At 41.2% G+C, this 22,538-nt stretch overlaps 1 protein-coding gene across 1 annotated transcript in view; it reads left to right on the forward strand.

Annotated features, from left to right (window-relative positions):
• Window positions 1-22,538, forward strand: part of LOC126252450 (solute carrier family 22 member 7-like) — a 170,676-nt gene that overhangs the window by 35,220 nt on the left and 112,918 nt on the right. The window contains exons 2-3 of the mRNA XM_049953344.1: window positions 9,836-10,095; window positions 15,947-16,177. Coding sequence (XP_049809301.1) covers window positions 9,836-10,095; window positions 15,947-16,177 — 491 coding nt within the window. The remainder of the gene's footprint in view (window positions 1-9,835; window positions 10,096-15,946; window positions 16,178-22,538) is intronic.

Here is a 22,538-nt window from a genome sequence, read left to right on the forward strand (position 1 = left end):
GATCCGTGACTAAGCAATCTTGAATGATACACGACTTGCACCCGATCAAAGCTTAATATAATTTAACTGTACTTATTACTCTAAGGTCATCAAGCAAGCTTCATAGATCAATAGTAGCGGCTGCTTTAATCTTTACACCAAGACATACATTCAACTGAATTTAAACAGGATAAAATAATTTGTCAAATAAATGAAAGACCCATTAAGTGAAATTAAACCAACCTTAGAAAAATGAAAAGGATTTAGAAAATCCCACTTGACAGCTGTTCCGAAATTTACATTAGGCTTGTAGTCACAGAAACTGGTTACATGATAACAAGTAGGAAAGTACTTACTAGTTGAATGAACAATAAAATCAAAATGTCTTAATGAAGAGTATGGAGACGCTCTGTTCTAGTACGTTTTGGCAGCAATAGCTGCTTGAAGTCTAACAGCTCACAACAAGGACTTATACTCATTAGGGTTATCTTATAACTTAACCACGACAAATGTTCGAAGAACCTGAAAACGCTTAAACTTTACAGTGATTGGCTCATGTGACAGTTTGAAATTACAGTTCGGAACCCAAAATCATGACAAGCCCCTCAACTCTAATTGCTGAGTTAATGCCTCAATTTATTATTTTACACAAATACGTGTTTAACCGGTGGAAGGATCCAACAAAACATATGAAATGGGCACCCGAGGAAGCGCCAAGTCTCAACAGTAATTAATCTTGCGCTCTGAATACAACGAAACTCTTTGTTGTTAAAGTAATTAAAGCAGTGGATCAACAAATATACATTTCGTCACACAGGCTAGCACGCCAGGAACCAGTTTTTACGTTCTCCCGGATTCGCGCCAGTTAGATAATCAAACATCGACCGCAAGGCAGTGGTCTATCCTAGTACATCTCAAACAACTTTGCTGTAACTGAAGCATCCGAATCATCCGAAATACAATGCTACACTTTGTAAAATGAGAAGGAACAATTTAACACGAAATTGTCTAACACCTAGGGCTTTGTTTCAAATACAGGAACTCTTTAACCTGTTACCTTGTCTGATCATGATCCATACCAAAAACCTTTGACTGACAGACATAATACAGGTCGTGAAATTCAATAGCGCGACCCATATAGAAACCATTACCGGGCACACTGTATGCCTACAGCAGAAATAGAGAAAATTAAATTTCAGTAGTACAACATGCAAATCCGAATGCACACAGCGGAAAGTTATGTGTGAAATGTCACTGACATATCAGCCCACACGGTTTTGAAGTAACATCACTACAAGCCAACAAGACCATTTTAAGCGTTAACTAATCTCTCCAGTTAACAGTAAGTTTATGTATCCCAGTAGTTACAAAATATAAATCCGACTGAACACAGTAAAAGGAATCATGTGTAACTGCCACTGGCATAAATCAGCCCACACGTAAGGACAATTTTAAATGTTAACTAATCTCTCCAGTTTACAGGAAATTTATGTATCACAACAATTACAAAATACAACCCCAATATACACAGTAAAAAAGAATTGTGTGAACTGGCACTGATATGAATCAGCCCACACGGTAAAGCCAATTTTAAGCGCCAAGTAATCTCTCCAGATAACAAAAAAAATATGTATACAATAATTAAAAAAAAAATAATCCGACCGCTCACCGGATAAAAAAATGGTTCAAATGGCTCTGAGCACTATGGGACTTAACACCTATGGTCATCAGTCCCCTAGAACTTTGAACTACTTAAACCTAACTAACCTAAGGACATCACACAAAACCCGGTCATTACGAGGCACAGAAAATCCCTGACCCCGCCGGGAATCGAACCCGGGAACCCTGGCGCGGGAAGTGAGATCGCTACCTCACGACCACGAGCTGCGGACGCAATTTACTACAACGGGCCTTCTCCAGATGTGAGCTCAACTCAACTGTGCTCACGCTGCACGAGACACTACATCAGCATTTATGGCAGCTCACGGCCTTCTCAACTGGACAGATGCCCAGGTCAAAATCAGGAAACAGCATTCGATCGACCAATCGTCGGCGTCTTGGCGGAAAACTTGCGTACATGGCGTACAGATGCAGTTCGATGCGACAGAGCCATACTCCGAAAACAACGGATTTTCCTCTCGGTAGCCATGATGGTGCAATTCGCGTCTGCCCCAAAAACTAAAACGTTTCTTCCAGCAGCTATTTTTGCCTTTTGCTCATTGACAAGCATGATTTGGGATCGGTGTGTTAATACCATCGAATCGATTGTCATCACTTTGCATTACATACTGTACATTTTGATAGGCAAATCTGCCCATTATCACCAAAGTATGTCAGGTGACATATCCTTCTACTTGTACGATGTATAAAATCTCATTTAAAGTGTGAAACTGATATTCATTCAAGCTGCCACCTTACATATCCTCCTCCTTCCATGTTCAATTTTGCTCTGGATCAATCGACAACTGAGAATTTGATTGAAGTCAGTTCAAAATTGTTCTCAACTGCTGAGTGTAGCAATTGTTATCTATTTATATTGACCAACTCTCCATTTTAATATGGCATAGTGAAATAGTTTTTCTTTCAGTCTCTTTTTTGTTATCTTTCCACCGCAATTGATATAGTATATATTACTGATTTGAGCACTAAAGTAATGTTTTTCCAAAATTTTACATGTTTTTCCTAGTTTTCTGATTTAATACAATTATTTAAGTAATATGAAGCCTTTTCTTTCTATTCTGTGATTGTCTATATTTTAATATAAAATTTAAACAAGTTAGAGATTCTTTATAGATTTGTACCATTCATAGCTTTTAAATTTGAGACTGATTTTTTTTTTTTACGTCAAGGCTTACGTTAAATGATGATAGAGATGTACTGAAGTTGAGGAACACTTCATTTAAAATTACTCTCCCCTTTTCAATACTTGTGTTTCATTCTCATACTTAATTTTTTTATGCAATGTGGCTCACTGAAGTCGTCATTCTCATCTTCATGTGCCTCGATGTGTCTCCTCTGAGCATGAAATGGAAGTCGGCAGAGAGAAAGATTGCAGAAGGTTTGAGTGTATTGTGAATGCTTGATTGCCTTTGTTCCATTCTGAATGTACCCATGACAAAATTATATTATAGATCTATAATTAGCAGCATAAAAACTTATATTCTTCGTCAATCCTCGAATCTTTATGCCAATCCATCGTTAGTTAATCTGCCTCCTGTTTTATAGACGAATAGTCATCTCCCATCTCTCGGTGTGTTCATTTGAAAGTGTTGCAATTTGCCATAAGGAATATCGGACATTTGTATTGCTGGAACAATTAAAATTCGATTCTTTGTAGTTAGGTAGATGCAATAATGGTCTTATATGGAATGATATTTAGAAAGGTTTCTTCCTAATCTTCTGCATTGAATCTTCTTTTCTTGTTGCATAATGCTGTCTTCTCACTTGTGCCTTCGTTCTTCTCTGGACCGGGAATTGGGATTTAAGACCTGCTTAACCTCGTTGTTGTATAATCCATTCTTATGTTATTTTCTTTCAAATCGTTGTGTAGCCTTTATTGTATCAGGTTGTTCATCTGGATGGATTGGACAGTCTTCCATCGTTTTCTTGCTTACTCCCATGAGTGTTCAGGGAATGTTTCGCAGTCACTGGCTTCCGTATGGTATGACGATAGTTTCAGCCGTTCTGTATCTTGTGTTACAGATATGCACCTCTTCTTTTTCCGGTGAATTCAAACATTTGTTCGTCCTTTATGTGACATGTCTGCCCCCATTCCGGTTTGGTGGACGTCCCTCATATCCCCTTATGCTAAGGATCTAGCACTTTAGCAAAACTGTTGTTCTGAAGATCGCATGTAACTTTCACGTGAATAAAGGTCACGTCATGGTACATGTTGACTGTATCCAGGATTCGTCGTAGATCCCCATACATTTTCCGAGAGGTGTTATCCTCTGAAACTTTTGCTTCCACCAAGGCATTTCCTTTCGTCGTCTCGAAAGTTGACATACCAGGCACACACACTCAATGTTCGTTCCTCTCATGCCAAACCGCTCTACTAGTTCTGCTGTCGATCTGACCGCAATGATGATGTATCGTACTTGATGACGTCATGTATAATAGAACATTGCGCACACTTTTGTCCATCTTACATTCCTAATTTACATGGTATTACTACCTATCTTTTCACAACTCTTTCTCCCTTAAGATACACTACAAGCTTTACTAACACTAAACTACTAAGATACTTTACAGAACTTCCATATTTAAACTATACATAAGATTCTCCTTATTATACTCTTCATAACTTACCGCTTTTATCTCCATTCTATATGAACATTTTCTTTCCCCCATTTTTTAAACTAGTATAAAGGTAGTGGTTTCCTCATCTTCACCACGATGGATAGTAAGAGGCAAATTGACGGTGATGAAGGTTAGTGTATTAGTAGGTTTGTTTTTTTTTTTTTTTAACTACAGGTACATCATATATAAAAACTCCGCACCTTGACTCCGACTCCAGCGTATTTTTCTCGGCGGTCTCTTCTTTTCGGCATAAGCTGTAACAGAACTTTAAAATACAATATATCTCTTTTTTTTCTTTCCAAATCTGTCTCCGCTGTCCTACTGATGCCGCGCGGCGTAACCGAACGGTCTAGGTCATCTTACCACGGTCCGCGCGGCTTCCCGCGTCGGAGGTTCCAGTCCTCCCTCGGGCATGGATGTGTGTGACGTCCTTAGCGTAAGTCAGTTTAAGTTAAATTAAGTAGTGTGTAAGCTTAGGGACTGATGACCTCAGCGGTTTGGTCCCATAAGACCTTACCACAAATTTCTATTTTTGTCCTACTGAATTGTTCTAGAGCTTGTACTTTTCTTAATTATAGTTACCTCTTTCTCCTTCTTCTAAACAGTAGACTTTCATATTAATTTCTCCCCCTGTCTTACTTTTTCTTATTGAAATCATCCCTGTGTTCAACTCACTTCCCTCTGTCTACATCCTTCCAAGAAATAACATGGTTCACACTTTCCTCAATACTTCAATTCTATCTCTTAATTTTTATCTCCTATCATTCTTTTATATCTATTTCCCACGCATCTCCGTTTAATATCAACTTGTGGTAACTTCCACAAATCATAAGTGCTTCTCATTTTCCTCCAAAATATCTCCTCAACTAAATGTGTCCACCGTCTGCGACGAAACAAGCCACAAATGAAAATTTCCTTCTTACCTAAGTCTTTACACACTCATTTTCTTGGCTTCCTTTCATCTACAAAAAATCAACTTCTTTCTATTTTACACTACATTTTAAGAGAGAATCTACTACCATTTCGTCAAATTATCCACATGGTAATCTTTTTGTTCCTCCTTTCTTTCTGCTTATCCTCCATAACACATTTCTTCTCCAGAAAAGTTACTTTAGTTCTTACTTTATCATTCTTCCTTCACAACTATCTTCTTGATATATTGAGAAATTTAACTAATTTATTTTTATAAGTACAAATTAAATTTTTTTATTTGTATGCATTTTCTTAGCTTCCCTACTCTTTGAGTTCTAGATTTTGCTCATATTGGAATCTGGATATTTGATACATGTAATTTTACTAATGGAGTTAATATTTACTGTTTTACCCTTTATACACTTTCAAGTGATTCACATGGTGCAAGCCCAATGATTTTTCTGCTTTTGGGTTAATCAATTTGACTGCATTATCATGAACTACTTTACTTAGTTCCATAGGGCGTTTATATACCGAAAAGGATTTATAGCTTTGATGTTTTTTCTTCCTAGAGAGATGGTGGGTTTCCACAAGTACTTTTCGTTCTAGTGAAAATACTGGTGAGGTTGCCGTTTTCTCTGCTCGGTTCTTTCTATTTAACACTGCAGCCTTCAAATTGCTCAATGCCAATTGTACTAGATGTTGATGTTGTACTCTGGGTACTGGTGGGAATTTAACTATTTTCCGGATGAGTCCCTGTCCTATAAACATTATCTGACTTGTGTATCAATATTGGTATTGCCAATGGTGCATTATCCTCTTGGTATACCATTCCTCTCTCGGTTTCGTGTAAATGAACTACATCCTCCACAATTTGGTCATCATCAGTTTTTGTACAGGTGCCTACATTAACTGTTAACAACATCGTACGATTCCCAGTCAGTTGTCTCTCAGCATGCTGTTATTTGTACCTGATCACCCCTAAACCTACTTCAGAATCTTGTTGATCAAAGCTAAGTTTATTTACAAAAGGTCCAAATGGCTCTGAGCACTATGGGACTTAACATCTGAGGTCATCAGTCCCCTAGAACTTAGAACTATTTAAACCTAACTAACCTAAGGACATCACAGACATCCATGCCCGAGACAGGATTGGAACCTGCGACCGTAGCGGTCGCGTGGTTCCAGACTGTAGAGCCTAGAACCGCACGGTCACACCGGCCGGCTAAGTCTATTTACATATTTAATTATAAAATCAACTTCATTTGGCGACTGAATCTCTTGTGACTGGTATGCGTACCTCTCATCTCGTCAATTCTGTTTCTTACCAGGGTTTGGTGGCCTCAACTCGACTCCCTGTACCGGTTCATCTCGCCTGTATTGTCCTGCTGAAGTCTGATTCTCCCAACCTTTCTGCGTTCTAGGCATTGTAGTTCCACCCGAATAATTTGGGTTTTATAGTGGAAAACCTCTAAACCTTCTTGCTTCGTTTGCATGGCGAATTATTGTTACTGCCATAATTTACGGAACCATAGCCATTATTGTAATTCCGCGGCTCATCAAAACCGCAGTTATTGTTTGACCTCTGTGAGTTGCCGAAACCATAGGTATTATTATCCCATGGACGATTACTATTCTTCCCAAAACGATTACCTTCCCCAATATCACTATTGCCATTGTAAGCATTATTAAAGCCAATCGGTTGCTATTATTCCCACTACCATTGGTTCCTCTCAGTGCACGTTGTTTCTTCACGTCATCTTCACTGAAGATGAATTTAGGTTCTCTTAACATCCCTTTAAATGCATATATATTATCTCCAGCTCTGCTAACCAACGATTGCTGATAACGCAAGGGTAACTTCATTGTGCACACACATATCAGTTCCCAAACACTGTATGGATTGTCTAAAGACTGATTCTTTTTCGTCATTTCTTCAAAAATCTAACTGGCTTCTTTTCTCCCGAATTTTCAAACGACGCCTTCTGTAACAGTTCACATTTAATCCTATTTTGGGTTTCCACGGACCAGTATCGCTCCAAGAATGCAGACTTAAATTGTTCATACGACTGACAGTTTGCGGCGACTCTTTGCATCGTTTCCGCTGTTGCGCCTTCCATATGACCAAAAATGAATTCAAGTTTATGGCTAAGTGACCAATGTTCTGGTAAACTGATTTGGAACTGATGTATAAACCTGCGGGGGTGCAAGACGTTCCCGTTTTCTCTGTAATGTTGAAAATTTCTGACTGTCAAAATATGATCATTGTCAAATTTTTCTATTGCACCATATGGCGTTTGTGTTTTCGCAACATTTTCCGTTCCCTCCAATTGCGTCATGTTTTCCTTTATTCTTACTATCGCATTTGGATCCTGAGACGACATATATGAGTGCCATCTAGCATCGCATCTACGTAGGGCGGTGCAATTATCTAAACCATACCTTTCCTCGTGTATCGGACTGGAAGATATGTTTAAATTTCCCGTTACTGGATCAGTGTTTCGTCTTTGTACTTGCTTCATATTGACCAGCGGTATATGAACTGTTGTACCGTAACTCGAAAATTGAGAATTTGGTATGTGTGGCGCAGTAAACTGCTCTGTTATCGAGTCGTTCACGTACGTTCAGAGGGTCGGCTGCCGGTCTGTTGATATGCGCGCAGTTACCGCTTCACGCATCTTTGTCTGCTGTGAACACACATTACCTGCTTCGCTCACCTCTCTCAGCTGTACTTCTACCATTTGCTTATGTTTCTGATCGTGAAATACTAACTCAACATCTTGTGGACATACAGGTGGAATCTCATGACCTTTCCGGGTCTCCGCAACTGACACGAAAGACTGCATAACGGACTTGGTTACCTCTGGATTTTTTTCCACCACTATGTCATATGATACTGTCGATTCCGTCGCCTCACCATTTTTTCTGCACGGTTCTCAATACACTGCTTCAGTTCTGTACGTATCTTTTCATAGTGCTGCTTATTTTTCGAGACGATGTTTACAATGCATCTATCGAATCTTTTTAACGCCGCTCGCGTGACACGTTTTCTGACATTGAGTTCTTCCACGATTTGTTGCGCCTTACCAGACGCCTTACGTGCTAAATTATCAACTCTTTGGTTGATATTAGACACTGCAGCCTGCACCTGGCCAATGTCAGTACTCATCTTTTTCTGATCGGCCATAAGCGATTGAAGTAGTTCGCGCTAGTCTCTCGCATCTTTCCGGATTTCAGTAAACTGTTCATTAACTTTTTTGTGAACTTTTCCATTGGTTTCAAATTTGAGATCATTTATAGAAACATTTGTTTCTGTTTTTAAGTCTTCTAACCCTGCATTTGTTTCTGTTTTTAAGTCTTCTAACTATGCGTTACTTTGCTTGACAACTACAGTGAGTTGCTTCAACATTGCGAATACACTATCAGACTCTTCGCCATCGTCCTTTATCACCATTTCGTGTAAACTTTGCCTTTCGCGTCTTTCATGTGACTTCGCACCGACTTCTGTGCATAGTGCTAACGCACTTAAACACATTCTTTCCGTAGGAAACTATCCCGTTTGATTCAGAATTACAACATTTGCCTCAACGTACCGAAGTTGCACGTCCTCTGATTCTGTTTCTGAACCACTAGATCCGTCATCTGTTCGGTTTTATGCGGTCGCAACCTGAGATTCCAATCACGAAATTGCCACCATTCCCTCTGCATTGTCACTTCGTTCGGTTTCGTGATTTGCATTCGATACGTTTTGTTGTACGTCATTTTCTATCCCATCAAGTTCAAGTTGCCCTGTATGCGATGATCTACGCCCGCAGGCCATCTCAGGCCGTCTAACTAACCTCTGCCTCTCACGATTTGGGCTATCCTGGGATCTAGTCAACATGAAGTTGTATGACCTGACACGTATCCAAATTATCATAGAAAGCCTTTTATGCCATTAAGACATCATTAGTAACGCCGTTCACAGTTTGTGGGGTAGTCAAACCAACTCAACAAAACCGTGAATAAATTCGCGCGCCAGAAAGGTCATGCTCAAACTACTTTTACTAAAAACAAAAAAAAAAAAATTTCGTTACTGTTATCACTTCTGTCTTTAAGCTAGTAGTAGATTGTGTTCCAAAAGTGAACAGCATAGAGTCAGAAGTGATGACTCTTTTTGCAGAACCTGACCATCATTTTGCACGTACAGTGCAAGCTGTTACTGATTTGTTTGACTGATGGGGCTGCTAAATGCTATACCACCTACTGCACTCCCTGACTTAAGCCCTCGTGAGTTCAACTCGATTTCTAAACTGAAGGGAACACTTCATGGCATTCGCTTCAGAACTGCTACGAATTCGTCGGGCAATAGACCGCGCCGCTCGATCTGTCAACACAACTGATTTATAATTCTTTTCATATCATTACGCAGTATTCAACGAAATCAGTTTAAAACTCACGTAATTCAAATTTTGTAATTCAATATCATGTTTATCATAAATGTATGGTGACGCAGGGCATTTTATTTCTTTTCACATTTTGATAAATACTTCTAGATGGTTTCAAGTAAAGTTAGTGTCACCGATATTAACTACCCACGATTTTTCAGTCAATAGGTAGGTTTGTTACTGAGATGTGCAGTTGATAATACCTTCTTCGATTACAGGCTGTCCAGCAGACTGCCGAACACCATCAAGATCTAATGGTTGTACCAGCTTTTGAGGACATCCTGGACGCCATCGGCTCTAGAGGAAAATTCCAGAAGAGATTAAACATTGTTTTCAATTGCTTTGGTCCAATCATCAACATCCTGAGTGTCCACACGTACAATTTTGCTATGCAGACTCCCGACCACTGGTGTTACGTTCCAGGCAGAGAGCACACCAACTTTACACTTTATGAGTGGAAGAGCGTCACTATCCCCAAGTAAGACATGTATTTAATGAATTACAAACTGACAGCATTCTGTCTTTGCTGTAGCTGAGACAATATACTCTTTTAAAAATATCAGAGTTGCATCAAATTTTGTCGATCTTTTTGAGAGAAATAATATGGAAAACTGTAAGCATTTACTACACTAACATAGTGACATTACGAAGAACAAGACATCTGAATTGACTAAAGGGAAGCATCTGAGAGTGTAACTTTCTCCGTAGGCCAAATAGAAGAGAACGAAAGATTTTTTTATTGTTTTCGTCCACACACTAATTTCACATATGGTGAGTTGGTAAGAACTCACTTTGCTCTCAACAACCATTTCTCTCTCTCTCTCTCTCTCTCTCTCTCTCTCTCTCTCTCTCTCTCTCTCTCTCTCACCCTCTCTCTGGCTCTCTTTTTCTCTACCTCTCTTTTGCGTATTCATTTGCGGTTTCTCCCTACCCTTCGCCTGATATGTTCGCACTATCAGGATGCATCACATCATTCTCTTAATTTAGGGTTTGGATGAAATTTCCTTATAAGTTCTACTAACAGAAGAACAGCTAGGTACTTTCTCACTCCAACAATGAATTCAGATGCTTCAAATATGTTTCGAAATATTTCTACATTTCTTTGTATGGAAATTAACAAATCACATAAATTTCACAAACTGAAATACGTATTAGCAGTAGTATAATGAGATAAAAGCGAACACTGTCTAAACGTCTCCATAAGTCCATCTTTGTACAAGACGGTTGAGGGAGGTCGTCTGTTCAATATAACATGTGAAACTAAAAACACCTTCAGCCTCCTATATTTTGAAAGTAATTTATTTATTCGACCAGTTTCGACGTTTCTCTACGCCATCTTGAAGACCCCTGTAGTAAAGACAACAACAACAATGACTGATCGCTGTTATTGTCTTCGTTCACTTGAGCTTAGGTACATTTCACGAGGTGAAGCATAATAAAAGATAGCCATGGATTGACTAAGAAAGAAAGTTAAATAGTGGAAATTGGTAAGGCTCTTACAATAAAATGCGATATACAAATCTCATATTGTGTCCTCTAATCTTAGCAACGAATCTACTGGACTGTCCCATTACCTGGTATGGTGTATCAACTTCCTAAATGAAATGACAGGGCAAACATAATGATTGAAATTTGAAGTGAAATACGTAGTATAAGTTAGTATGAAAGACAGGAAGAGGGTAAAAATAAATTAACCGACAGAATAAGTAAAATATGTAAGGTAAAATGCTCTAGTAATTAATCATGGAGCCAGAGAAACAATTAAAAGTACAGTACATGAAGGTGATTACGTAATTATGTGTTATGGATTAGCGATTAATTATGAATCCATATAAAAAAAGAAAAAGCAAAATACATGTAGGTGATTACATAATCATGTATTGTGGATTGGAAGGAAGGAAAAAAAGATTTTGGCGTCCCGTCGACAACGAAGTTATTAAAGACAGAGCAAAAGCTCAGATTAGGAAAGGATAGGGAAGGAAATAGGCTCTGCCCTTTCGAAGGAACAGTCCCGGCATTTGCCTCAAGCGATTTAGAGAAATCACGAAAAACCTAAATCTGGATGGCTGCATGGATATTCGAACCGTCGTCCTTCCGAAAGCAAGTCCAATGTGTTGAGCACTGTGTCACCTTGCTCGGTACTCTAAGGAATGAATAAAATCACACGACCACGAAGAGATTAATAATTTCGAACACGAAGTAACGATCACTGCACCCGTACTTCGTTTGCTAAGCGTACCATATACCAGAAGAGTGAAAAACAACGTAATACAATACTTTTAAAACAGGGAGAGGAGCAAGACACATAACTATCGTGAGAAACGAGCAGCTGAAGACAGATGGATGCTACGTTCGATACGGAGAGCTCCTCCCCCGCAAATGGGAATTGCAACAAATCGGCCTTTGCGCTAGGGCAAGCGTCTAAGGTCTCGTTCTGCAGCTGTCACACGACAAAAAAATGTGAGAAGTACAATGCGTAACCTAACTGGAAGTATTTAGTCGGTTCCTGTGTATCCTGCCGTATCAGGACACGGCGTACAGTCACCCAGAGGGACGGGAATAGGACAACAAATAAGTTCAAGAGACAAAATTGAGTAACCAGTTACAATAACTCACTGCTCGCTTTGGAGGGCAGTAGATGGTGCAGAACTGGCCCCAGAGGGCCATGTGAGTCTCCACCGATCACGTAAGTCATGAGAGTGAAGTAATGTAAATATGGTCGTCGTTTTAGTGCAAGAAACGTAGTAAGATGGGACGCAGCGGAGGTCTGAGAGTATGGCAGAAAAAAAAGCTACTGTGCTTGATCCTTCCCAAGACATCATCGTGAAACAATTTTCTCCGTTTGTTTTTTATCAGTTAGACTGTCCAATGTGTCTACACGAATTGGTGTGCCCCTCCCAGCTAAATAACTTAGCATAACAACAGTGTAGTTGAAGATATCCTAAATGAAAGGGGCAGAAGACCAGTGTTACACCTTGTCTGTGACTTTAGGATGCAGACCCGACAACGGACATTTGGAATCGGGGGCCTCAAAAATAGCTATTTCTCACAGCTATACATGAAGTTTTGCGTCTTCAATGACCCAAACAACAAAGAAGCTGGATTTTGGTTGACTGTGGGCGTGTTGTGTGGTCCGACAAGCAGCGGTACTGCCTCCTTTCAAATGATGCAATGCGTCCAATGTACCAACGGCCCAAAAAGGCATTTAACCCGCTCTCTGTGGAAGGCGTAGTTGAGGATAGAGACGATTCTGTGATGTTTTGGGTATGTTTCTCGTACTGTGACTCGAGCCCACTCATTTACATTTCCGTGAATACGAACCAAGAGATTTATATGAACATTATTGCTGATCAAGCGTTGGCCTTTCTTCTAGGTCCTCATGATGAGTAACGAGTGGGCACTCGTGCCTTCCAAGATGACAACACCCATGTTCAGATAGCCGCATACATATGTTCCTGGTTTAACGAGCACAACGATTGCTCCGCTAAGTTAATCTTGATCCCGTAGAAAATGTCTGGAACTGTGTGGAGCAGCAGATGAGACGCAGCAGTGTATTTCCCGATAATTTAGTAGCTCTGTGGGAGTCAGTGAGTGGTTTCAGCCAGATATGGTATGACTGGAGAATCGTTCTTCAGTGCCTATTCATCGTCGAGTTGAAGCCATGATCACTGCTAGAGGTGGTGTTTCAGGGAACTAACGTGATGTCTCGTGGCTACTTTTTTTGTCCAACGTGCCTAGTATCTTTCCACTGGCGATAGATACAGTTATCATCGTTTTCAGTGTTATAGTACACGGTTCAGTCACATTAATGTGACCGCCGCCAATGTTCGACGTCGACGTACGTAATCGCTCACAGACGCCAGATGCCATCGCGAGCAGTGGAGGGTATGTAAAGCGAGTCTGAGGAACTCAGAAAATAGTGCAGTCATCGTCGTAATACGGAAACGGAGCGATTTATCTGACGTCAAGGGCATGATCGTTACCTTTCGGGTCAACTGTGGAAGCATTTCCGAAATGGCTAAGTTTGTAAACTGTTTGCGTGCCGCCGAGATTTAAGTACATCACGCATGGTAAAGAGGCGCGATCCAGCACTGACTCAGAGGTAACTGTGGTGCACCATGGGCCATAGATGACAGGGATGAATGACAGCTGCAGAGATGAGTACAGGCAAATAGACGTGCAACTGTAGAGCACCTGACTGTCCAGATGAACCAAGAGGTAGCCAATAGTGCCTTCCGTTCACCGAACACTGGTGCTCATGCACCCGCCGTGACCGCTGCTCATCAGTGATGAATGCTGGAATTTGAACGCTACTACCGCTGCCGGCCCTCCAGTGAGTGGTGAGAGATGGCCTTCTCAGATCTCATGTTTTATGCTCCGCCAGACAGGTGGCCATTGTCGTGTACAGCGTGAAACGTCTCAAGGCAAATAAACACCCTCAACAACTGTTGGAAGGGTCCAGGCAGGAGGAGCGAGCGTTATGGTATGGGGAATGTTATCATCAGTCGGGAAGGCATAATGGATCAACACAAGTATGCATCTTTTCTTGGGTTATTTCATCCCGGAATGTGCAGTTTGTTTATCCCCAGCATATGGCATCTACCAGCAGGACAATGCAACGTGTCACACACTTCATAGTGTACGTGCCTGGTTCGAAGAGCACGATGGTAGGTTTCCGTACTCCCCTGGTCACCAAACTCTCCGAATTAAACCCAATCTAGAATCTGCGCCCCCGCCTCGAATACATTATGTTTTATTTATATATAGAGTGATATTAGTGCAAAGCAAAGAACGAAATATAAAATGCAGACTCCGGTTCAACGTTTAAACGAAATGGCATTACATCAATACAATTACGAGAGGCGTTCGATAAATAATGCAACACATTTTTTTCTGAAAGCAGGCTGATTTTATTCAGGATTCCAATACACCACATTATTACCCTCTCTTTTGTCTACCCTCTCTTTTGTCTACCCTATTTTTGAACATAATCTCCATTCAATGAGACGGCCTTGCGCCACCTTGCTGGGAGGGCCTATATGCTCGCATGGTAGCACTCTACTGGTCGTCGTTGCAGCCAACGTCTTGCTGCATCAGTAACCTTCCCATCATCCACGTTATGCTTCCTGCAGACTACTGGGTCAAACAGATGGAAGTCCGAAGGTGCGACACCCGGACGAACAGGAAGGTGGATGAGGAAGAGGAATTCAATTCGTTTGCCATTTTTGTGGCAACGAACAAGCTGAAACGTTTCTTCAGTTTCCTGCAGGCAGCACAAAACGCTTCAGCGTTGATCGCGAAACCATGAAGGAGGGCATCAAACAGAACAACCGTTTCAGAGTCTCAAAAGTTCGTCGCCATGACTTTACCGGCTGAAGGTGAGGCTTTGGACTTCTTTTCGGAGAAGAGATGGTGTACCGCCGCTCCATGAATTGGCGTCTTGTTTCCGGTTCGAAGTGGTGACGTCATGTTTAATCACCTGTGAGGCTGTTCGAGGAAAAATTGTTACGATCAGCCTGGTAACGAGCATGCAGTTTCTCACAGATGGTCCTTCATTACTCTTTATGGTCTTCTGTTAGGCGGAGAGGACTCCAGGGAGCATACATCTCTGAGTACCCCAACTCGCGGACGAGTTTGTCAGCACTACCTACAGAGACGTCTGTAAGGTCGAGCAGCTAGGCGTTTCATTTTGATCCGTCGATCAGCTCGAATCAGACTGTCCGCACGTTCAAAGAGTCACACCCGTATGCGACCTGCCGGTACGCGGGTGTTCGGGCAGGTTCGCGTGACCTTGTTGCCATGATGACAGACGCTTCGCCCAACGACTGACCGTGCTTTTATTCATTACAAGGTCTCCGTAGACCTTCTGCAAACGCCTCTAACTATCTGCAATGCTCTGGTTTTCCACGAAAAAAAAAGAAAACTCAATGACAGCTCCGTGCTTGGTGCTCACCTCCGTTACTGGCGCCATTTTGAAACATACGCATGGTCTCACCACCTATCGGAACTTGATGAAACTAAAGGAGCTGAAGTGGTAATAAACCAACATGTCCACAGCAAATTCTGCATTTTTTCAACCAAAACTGGCAAAAAAAATATATTGCATTATTTATTGAAAGCCCCTAGCGCAAATAGCACTTACCTGCGATAAAGCAGACCACGTGTTCAGTTCTTTTTGTAGTATGCATACCAAATTTCTCTACATGTTTATGGATTTTACTCTAGAGTTGCTTCTTTTGTTTGATATCATAGTCCTCAACGCATTAATATTGAGCAGAATATCTGCGACGAGGAACGTCGCAGTTGTCAACATTATGTCTGTGACGCAGGGAACGAGGAACATTCAGCAAGTGTCGGATGTACAACGGGAGCGCCCTGGACGCTGCCCCTACGGTACCCTGCCAGCACGGCTGGGAGTACGACGACACGTGGTACTCTTTGACGGTGCCGTCACAGATGAACTGGGTCTGCGACGACAAGCACATCGTTAGTGACGTCATGTTCTACGCGCAGAACATCGGTGTGCTCCTGGGACTCCTGTTCGGCTACCTGGGTGACATGTAATAAAACAAATCTTTCTATTCTAACTACCTCTTGGACTTTCTTTCACTATGATAGACAGTTTTCCAACATCTCTCTATGAATGGTTACTGTTAGAAACAAATAATATCTGTCTTTCGCCGCAAGACTGGGAAGTTATGATACAATCATCAATACAGTGAGAGTGTTATGTCTGATTCAGGGGAGCGATAAATTTCCATTATTTCTATATGGACTATTTTTCCTTATTATACCTAACATTCTACCAAAACACTTCAGTGGTGTGTATGCGGTCGTTAAGATAAATTCGCCTTCTACATGGAGGAGCTAAGGTATCACTCAGTTTTCATTATGTTATTTTGCGTGTTTAGCATACATCAATGTGACAATATCAGTGTGATTCATAGTCAAACATCCTTCTTTCGTAGTGCATGATCTCGGAAGTTCTCCGTTGAGATCCACCAAACATCTTTCGTCCATCATCTTATCTCAGGTGTTCTCGCGTGAGATTATATGGTAGGAGAGGTGGTGGAAATTTATTTTGTGCAGCGCGCATAGTCCATTACTGCGTAAATGTGTTCGAGATGCTCATTATTCATGGCATACCTTGATCAGAATGTATTTAACGCTACGTTATAGGGATCCGCTAAAATTCTTGCATTCAATCATTGAAGATTCCTAGATACATAACCAGCCCATACATTTTTAAGTCTTTCACACGATTAAGCTAAGAACACTCTAACAGTAAGTCCCAGTCGAAACTATTGTCTTTGTTTCTTTTTACTTTATTTAGGAGTGAATAATTTTACACACACAAACATAACAATTTGTTTATATGTTGATCAACAGCCTCCAAAAATGTAGTGTAAGCAAATATTATTCAAAGTATGCCGTACAATAGTATCCTTTATTCGTTGTGCGACTTACCAGTTTCGACGAAGAGTCATTTTTTAAGCACGTACAAAAGAATGCATCAACTTCGACGAGTATTCCATTGAATACACACGTCGTCAAAAACCATTAAACATAACCAGAATTGTGTTTGAATTCAATAGAATCCATCTTACTTACTTATATGTAAGTATTTTGCGATATGTCGTATCTGATATGACATACAATCGAAAAGTCATTCAGCGTATGAAGCCATGTGTGCAATAATCTATCCTAATTACAATCTAAAAGCGAAAACAGCGTCCTAGAATCGTATTAAAACGTCATATCATTCCTGAAAGAAAACAGTTTCACACGCAAACCGAGGCTGAAATCAGTTGTACTAATTCCTAGCAAAGATACATTCAAAGATAACACAGATCATTATACATAACGTACGTCTTTGTATATTACATGTTTTGCTGGCGTACCAAAAAGTGTAAGTTAATCTTGTACATAATAACGGATGATATGACACATATATTATAACGTCACATTAGTTAATGAAATAAATAATGCATCGCAAATTGGTGTACACCTAAATACACTTTATGTGGCAGTACTTAAACATGTTGAAGGTAAGAATCCAAGTACGTATTTGTTAAGTGACTGTAAGTGCGAACTATTACAAGAATTACGTAGCATAACGATGATGTAATGTGCATATGTTAGTTCTTGCCAAGATAATGGCTGGAGAGGGGTGGCTACAGTCACATTGCTTATCTGAAATGCAATAATTATACCACTGGTACAGAGATACATCAGCAGAGTCAAATAAGCTAAGCCGTGTGGGGTAGAAACTCGGTCTCAGGCGTCTTGTCACGGTCCACGCGGCTTCCCCCGTAGGAGGTTTGCGTCCTCCCCTCGGGCATGGGTGTGTGTGTCGTCCTTAGCGTAAGTTAGTTTAACTTAGATTAAGTAGTATGTAAGCTTAGGGACTGATGACCTCAGCAGTTTGGTCCCATAAGACCTTACCACAAATTTCCAAATAAGCTAAATGCATGCACTTATACTCATTTCTGTTATTTCTCAGTGCAGTATAATTGTAAAAGGAGAACTGAAGCAGAAGTAACGTATATCTCATTATTTACAGAGAGTGGCTCTGAGCACTATGGGACTTAACTGCTGTGGTCATCAGTCCCCTAGAACTTAGAACTACTCGAACCTAACTAACCTAAGGACATCACACACATCCATGCCCGAGGCAGGATTCGAACCTGCGACCGTAGCGGTCGCGCGGTTCCAGACTGAAGCGCCTAGAACCACTCGGCCACACCGGCCGGCATTTACAGGGAGTGTCAGGGACATAACTAGGGAAGAAAATTTGGATATAATGACAAGTAAACATATCGTACACAGATTCACAAAATATGACAATGCAAGGCATTCAGTAATTTTACATTAAATATTGTTTACAAAACACATCTTTCCACTCAACGGTATACAATCCCAGCCGATATTGTTCTCACCACGACGTGTAAAAATGGACACCACAGTGGAAACCCGATGAAGCTTTACATAGATGTGTTGGGTAGTGTCTCTTGTATGACCGTCGATCGCATCAGGACGCTCTTTTCAGTTGTGAACGCACTGTGAGCGAGTAAAGGTGCCTAGAACAACGAGGTTTCCCACCAACTAGGAGGGCCTACTGAGAGGCTTCGCCTTGATAAATGGAGCCCGCCTAACACGACTGTCACGCACTTCCTTCTTCATGGCAATTCTCAGCTGCACTCTGCAGGGGCAGTGAAGACGCTCCTGCAGCCTTTTTGATGGAAAGTGTTCGATCACCAACAACACAGTCCTAATTGGCTCGTCTGAGATTCATCTCTGTTCACATGAAACGCTGGATACGAAGACAACACTTGGGCGCAGGCTACGCCCCATAGACCAGCGTAGAGAATTATCGGAAAGCACAGGTGGCTGCCTTCTATGACGATGGTGTTGGAAATTTGGTATAAAGCTCTTCAAATGGTTCAAATGGCTCTGAGCACTATGGGACTTAACATCTATGGTCATCAGTCCCCTAGAACTTAGAACTACTTAAACCTAACTAACCTAAAGACAGCACACAACACCCAGTCATCTATAACGCTCTGACAACTGTCTAACGGAGCGGCGACTATGTAGAGAAGTGTCTGGAAAGTGTAGCTAACTCTTGCAAATAAAATGTTTCTGATTTTCGATGTGGTTTCCGTCTAGCGACCGATCGGATCTTACTTTCTGGACAACCCTCGTATTACTAGACAGCACGGCACTGTGGCGTTCATGCATAAAACACGGCTTAGTACTCTGAAATTGCGTAGAACTGCGAAAACTTGTATTTATAGTAGATTTACAAGACGTTTGCGGAATCAGCATGGAAGAAATCACATTTTTTATGGGAATACCAAAGTTTCTTGGGAGTTAAGCTGGCCAGTACACCGTCCTACATGTGAAGTTAGTTGATGCCACATACGTGTAGTAACATGGAGCTGCTCGGGAGAACATTATATGCAGCAGCATGACACAAAAAACAAGCCGATAACATAACAAGTTTGGATTTATACATGCTAGGGACAAATGGCGTCAAACCGAAAGATGAAAAAGTAGGAACTACTGAAATTGTAAGAATAACGAAAATTAGGAATGGCGTAGTATCAGGTTTACAGACGCCCGATTTCTTTTATTTTTATGCATCTCAGCCCTTAAATGAAGCGAACACCGAACACCATGACTTTTAACTTGTCCTCATGACAAGATATATGATAGCTGAAGAAGTTGAGGAGCTGATAAAATAATGTGGAGCAGGATTGCAATTACAACAGAGTGTTATGAAAGAGTGTTAACATTATTCTTGAATGTCGATATGAGAGGAGGGAGGGGAGGAGGATAAACGAAAATGTTCTGCGTTTGGTTTCACTTGGTTGTAAAGAACACTCTTCTCTAACAATCGAAGCAAAATCTGTATTTATACAGAGACTAGAGAAGCAAACGTTAGACTAATTGATGAGCAGACGTATATAGACACGAGTATATGGAAAGCAGATACTCAACTGCAAAGCATACCGAGGTGTGGATATGGAAACCGGATGCAACATAACGGTGATAAAATCGGCTCGAAATTCAAGATGATAAACGAAAAGGAACATACAATTAAATAGGATATTATCACATTTTGTAAGATTTCGGTGAAGTAGAACATCTCTGAAACTGTTAACACTAGTATAACTGAACTCATTGCGGATGATTCGGAAAAGGTAAGTAAACAATTGTTTTGAGGAATAAATACCGAAGAAGTGACCATAAAAGGAACTTATGAAATATCTCAGCATTTTAGTGAAGGAATGAAACAGAACAGACGAAATTACACTAATGGCCATTAAAGTTGCTACACCAAGAAGAAATGCAGATGGTAAACGGGTATTAATTGGACAAATATATTATACTAGAACTGACATGTGATTACATTTTCATGCAATTTGGGTGCATAGATCCTGAGAAATCAGTAGCCAGAACAACCACCTCTGGCCGTAATAACGGCCTTGATACGCCTGGGCATGGAGTCAAACAGCGCTTGGATGGCGTGTACATGCAGCTTCAACACGATACCACAGTTCATCAAGAGTAGTGACTGGCGTATTATGACGAGCCAGTTGCTCGACCACCATTGACCAGGCGTTTTCAATTGGTGAGAGATCTGGAGAATGTGCTGGCCAGGGCAGCAGTCGAACATTTTTTGTATCCAGAAGGGCCCGTACAGGACCTGCAACATGGGTTCGTGCATTATCCTGCTGAAATGCAGGGTTTCGCCGGGATTGAATGAAGGGTAGAGCCACGGGTCGTAACACATCTGAAATGTAACGTCCACTGTTCAAAGTGCCGTCAATGCGAACAAGAGGTGACCGAGACGTGTAAACAATGGTACCCCATACCTTCTCCGATGGGTGATACGCCAGTATGGCGATGACGAATCACGCTTCCAATGTGCGTTCACCGCGATGTCGCCAAACACGGATGCGACCATCATAATGCTGTAAACAGAACCTGGATTCATCCGAAAAAATGGCGTTTAGCCATTCGTGCACCCATGATCGTCGTTAAGTACACCATCGCAGGCGCTCCTGTCTGTGAAGCAGCGTCAAGAGTAACCGCAGTCACGGTCTCGTGATAGTCCATGCTGCTGTAAACGTCGTCGAACTGTTCGCTCAGATGGTTGTTGTCTTGTAAACGTCCCCATCTGTTGACTCGGGGATCGAGACGTGGCTGCACGATCCGTTGCAGCCATGCGGATAAGATTCCAGTCATCCAGACTGCTAGTGATACGAGGCCGTTGAGATCCAGTACGGCGTTCCGTGTTACCCTCCTGAACCCATCGATTCCATATTCTGCTAACAGTCACTGCATCTCGACCAATGCGAGCAGCAATGTCGCGATACGATGAACCGCAATCGCGATAGGCTACAATCCGACCTTTATCAAAGTCAGAAACGTGATGGTACGGATTTTTCCTCCTTGCACGTGGCATCACGGCAACGTTTCACCAGGCAACGCCGGTCAACTGCTGTGTGTGTATGAGAAATCGCTTGGAAACTTTCCTCATGTCAGCACGTTGTATGTGTCGCCACCGGCGCCAACCTTGTGTGAATGCCCTGAAAAGCTAATCATTTGCATATCACAGCATCCTCTTCCTGTCGGTTAAATTTCGCGTCTGTAGCACGTCATCTTTGTGGTGTAGCAATTTTAATGGCCAGTAGTGTATTACATGAAAGAGCGGGAGTATAGGTCGTGGGTGTTCCAAAAGGTGTTTCACAAGTTCACTAACCTGCAACAAGACTAATAATTGGTCTTAAAGAGCTATGTAAGGGAAGAACAAAGCATTTTTTTAGACAAATTCAGTATGTGAGCACTTGTGATACTAATAATCTTCATCTTGATTTAATTTTTCCCATCAATAATTTTTACTCTGATTTCAGAAGAGTCTGGTAAAGATATTCTTTGAGATGAAAAAAGAGAAGAAATCCAAGTGTGTATTATAACATCTGGAAGGCGAGATAATGGAACGACTATTACATATCAAACACACGAATGAGGTATCGTTCTGGAAATGTGACACGTCCAGTGACCTGTGATAGTAAACTACTCTGATTGGAAAAGATCTGTAATTGATAGCCAAATCACAAAGGAATTAGATACAGAACTAGCACAAGATAATCTGCTTCATTAACTGCGTTGTCAGCACAAAATAGGAACAGAACAATGCAGTCTATAACGAGCCATTTCTATATACTACCTTTTGAGATACCATGCACCAGTTATAGTGCAGCATGTCGGATTGTTGAGTTCCGGACAGAGATAAAATGTAGGTTAAGGACTCAACTATTTACCAACAGCTTCTTATTAAAAAGCTGTACTCCACCCTAGTTAGCCATCTCCTCATAGTATGCTTCACTGTCTTCTAAGACTTACTCACTT

Source organism: Schistocerca nitens, chromosome 4, assembly GCF_023898315.1.
Source record: "Schistocerca nitens isolate TAMUIC-IGC-003100 chromosome 4, iqSchNite1.1, whole genome shotgun sequence".
In the NCBI taxonomy this organism is placed as follows: domain Eukaryota; kingdom Metazoa; phylum Arthropoda; class Insecta; order Orthoptera; family Acrididae; genus Schistocerca; species Schistocerca nitens.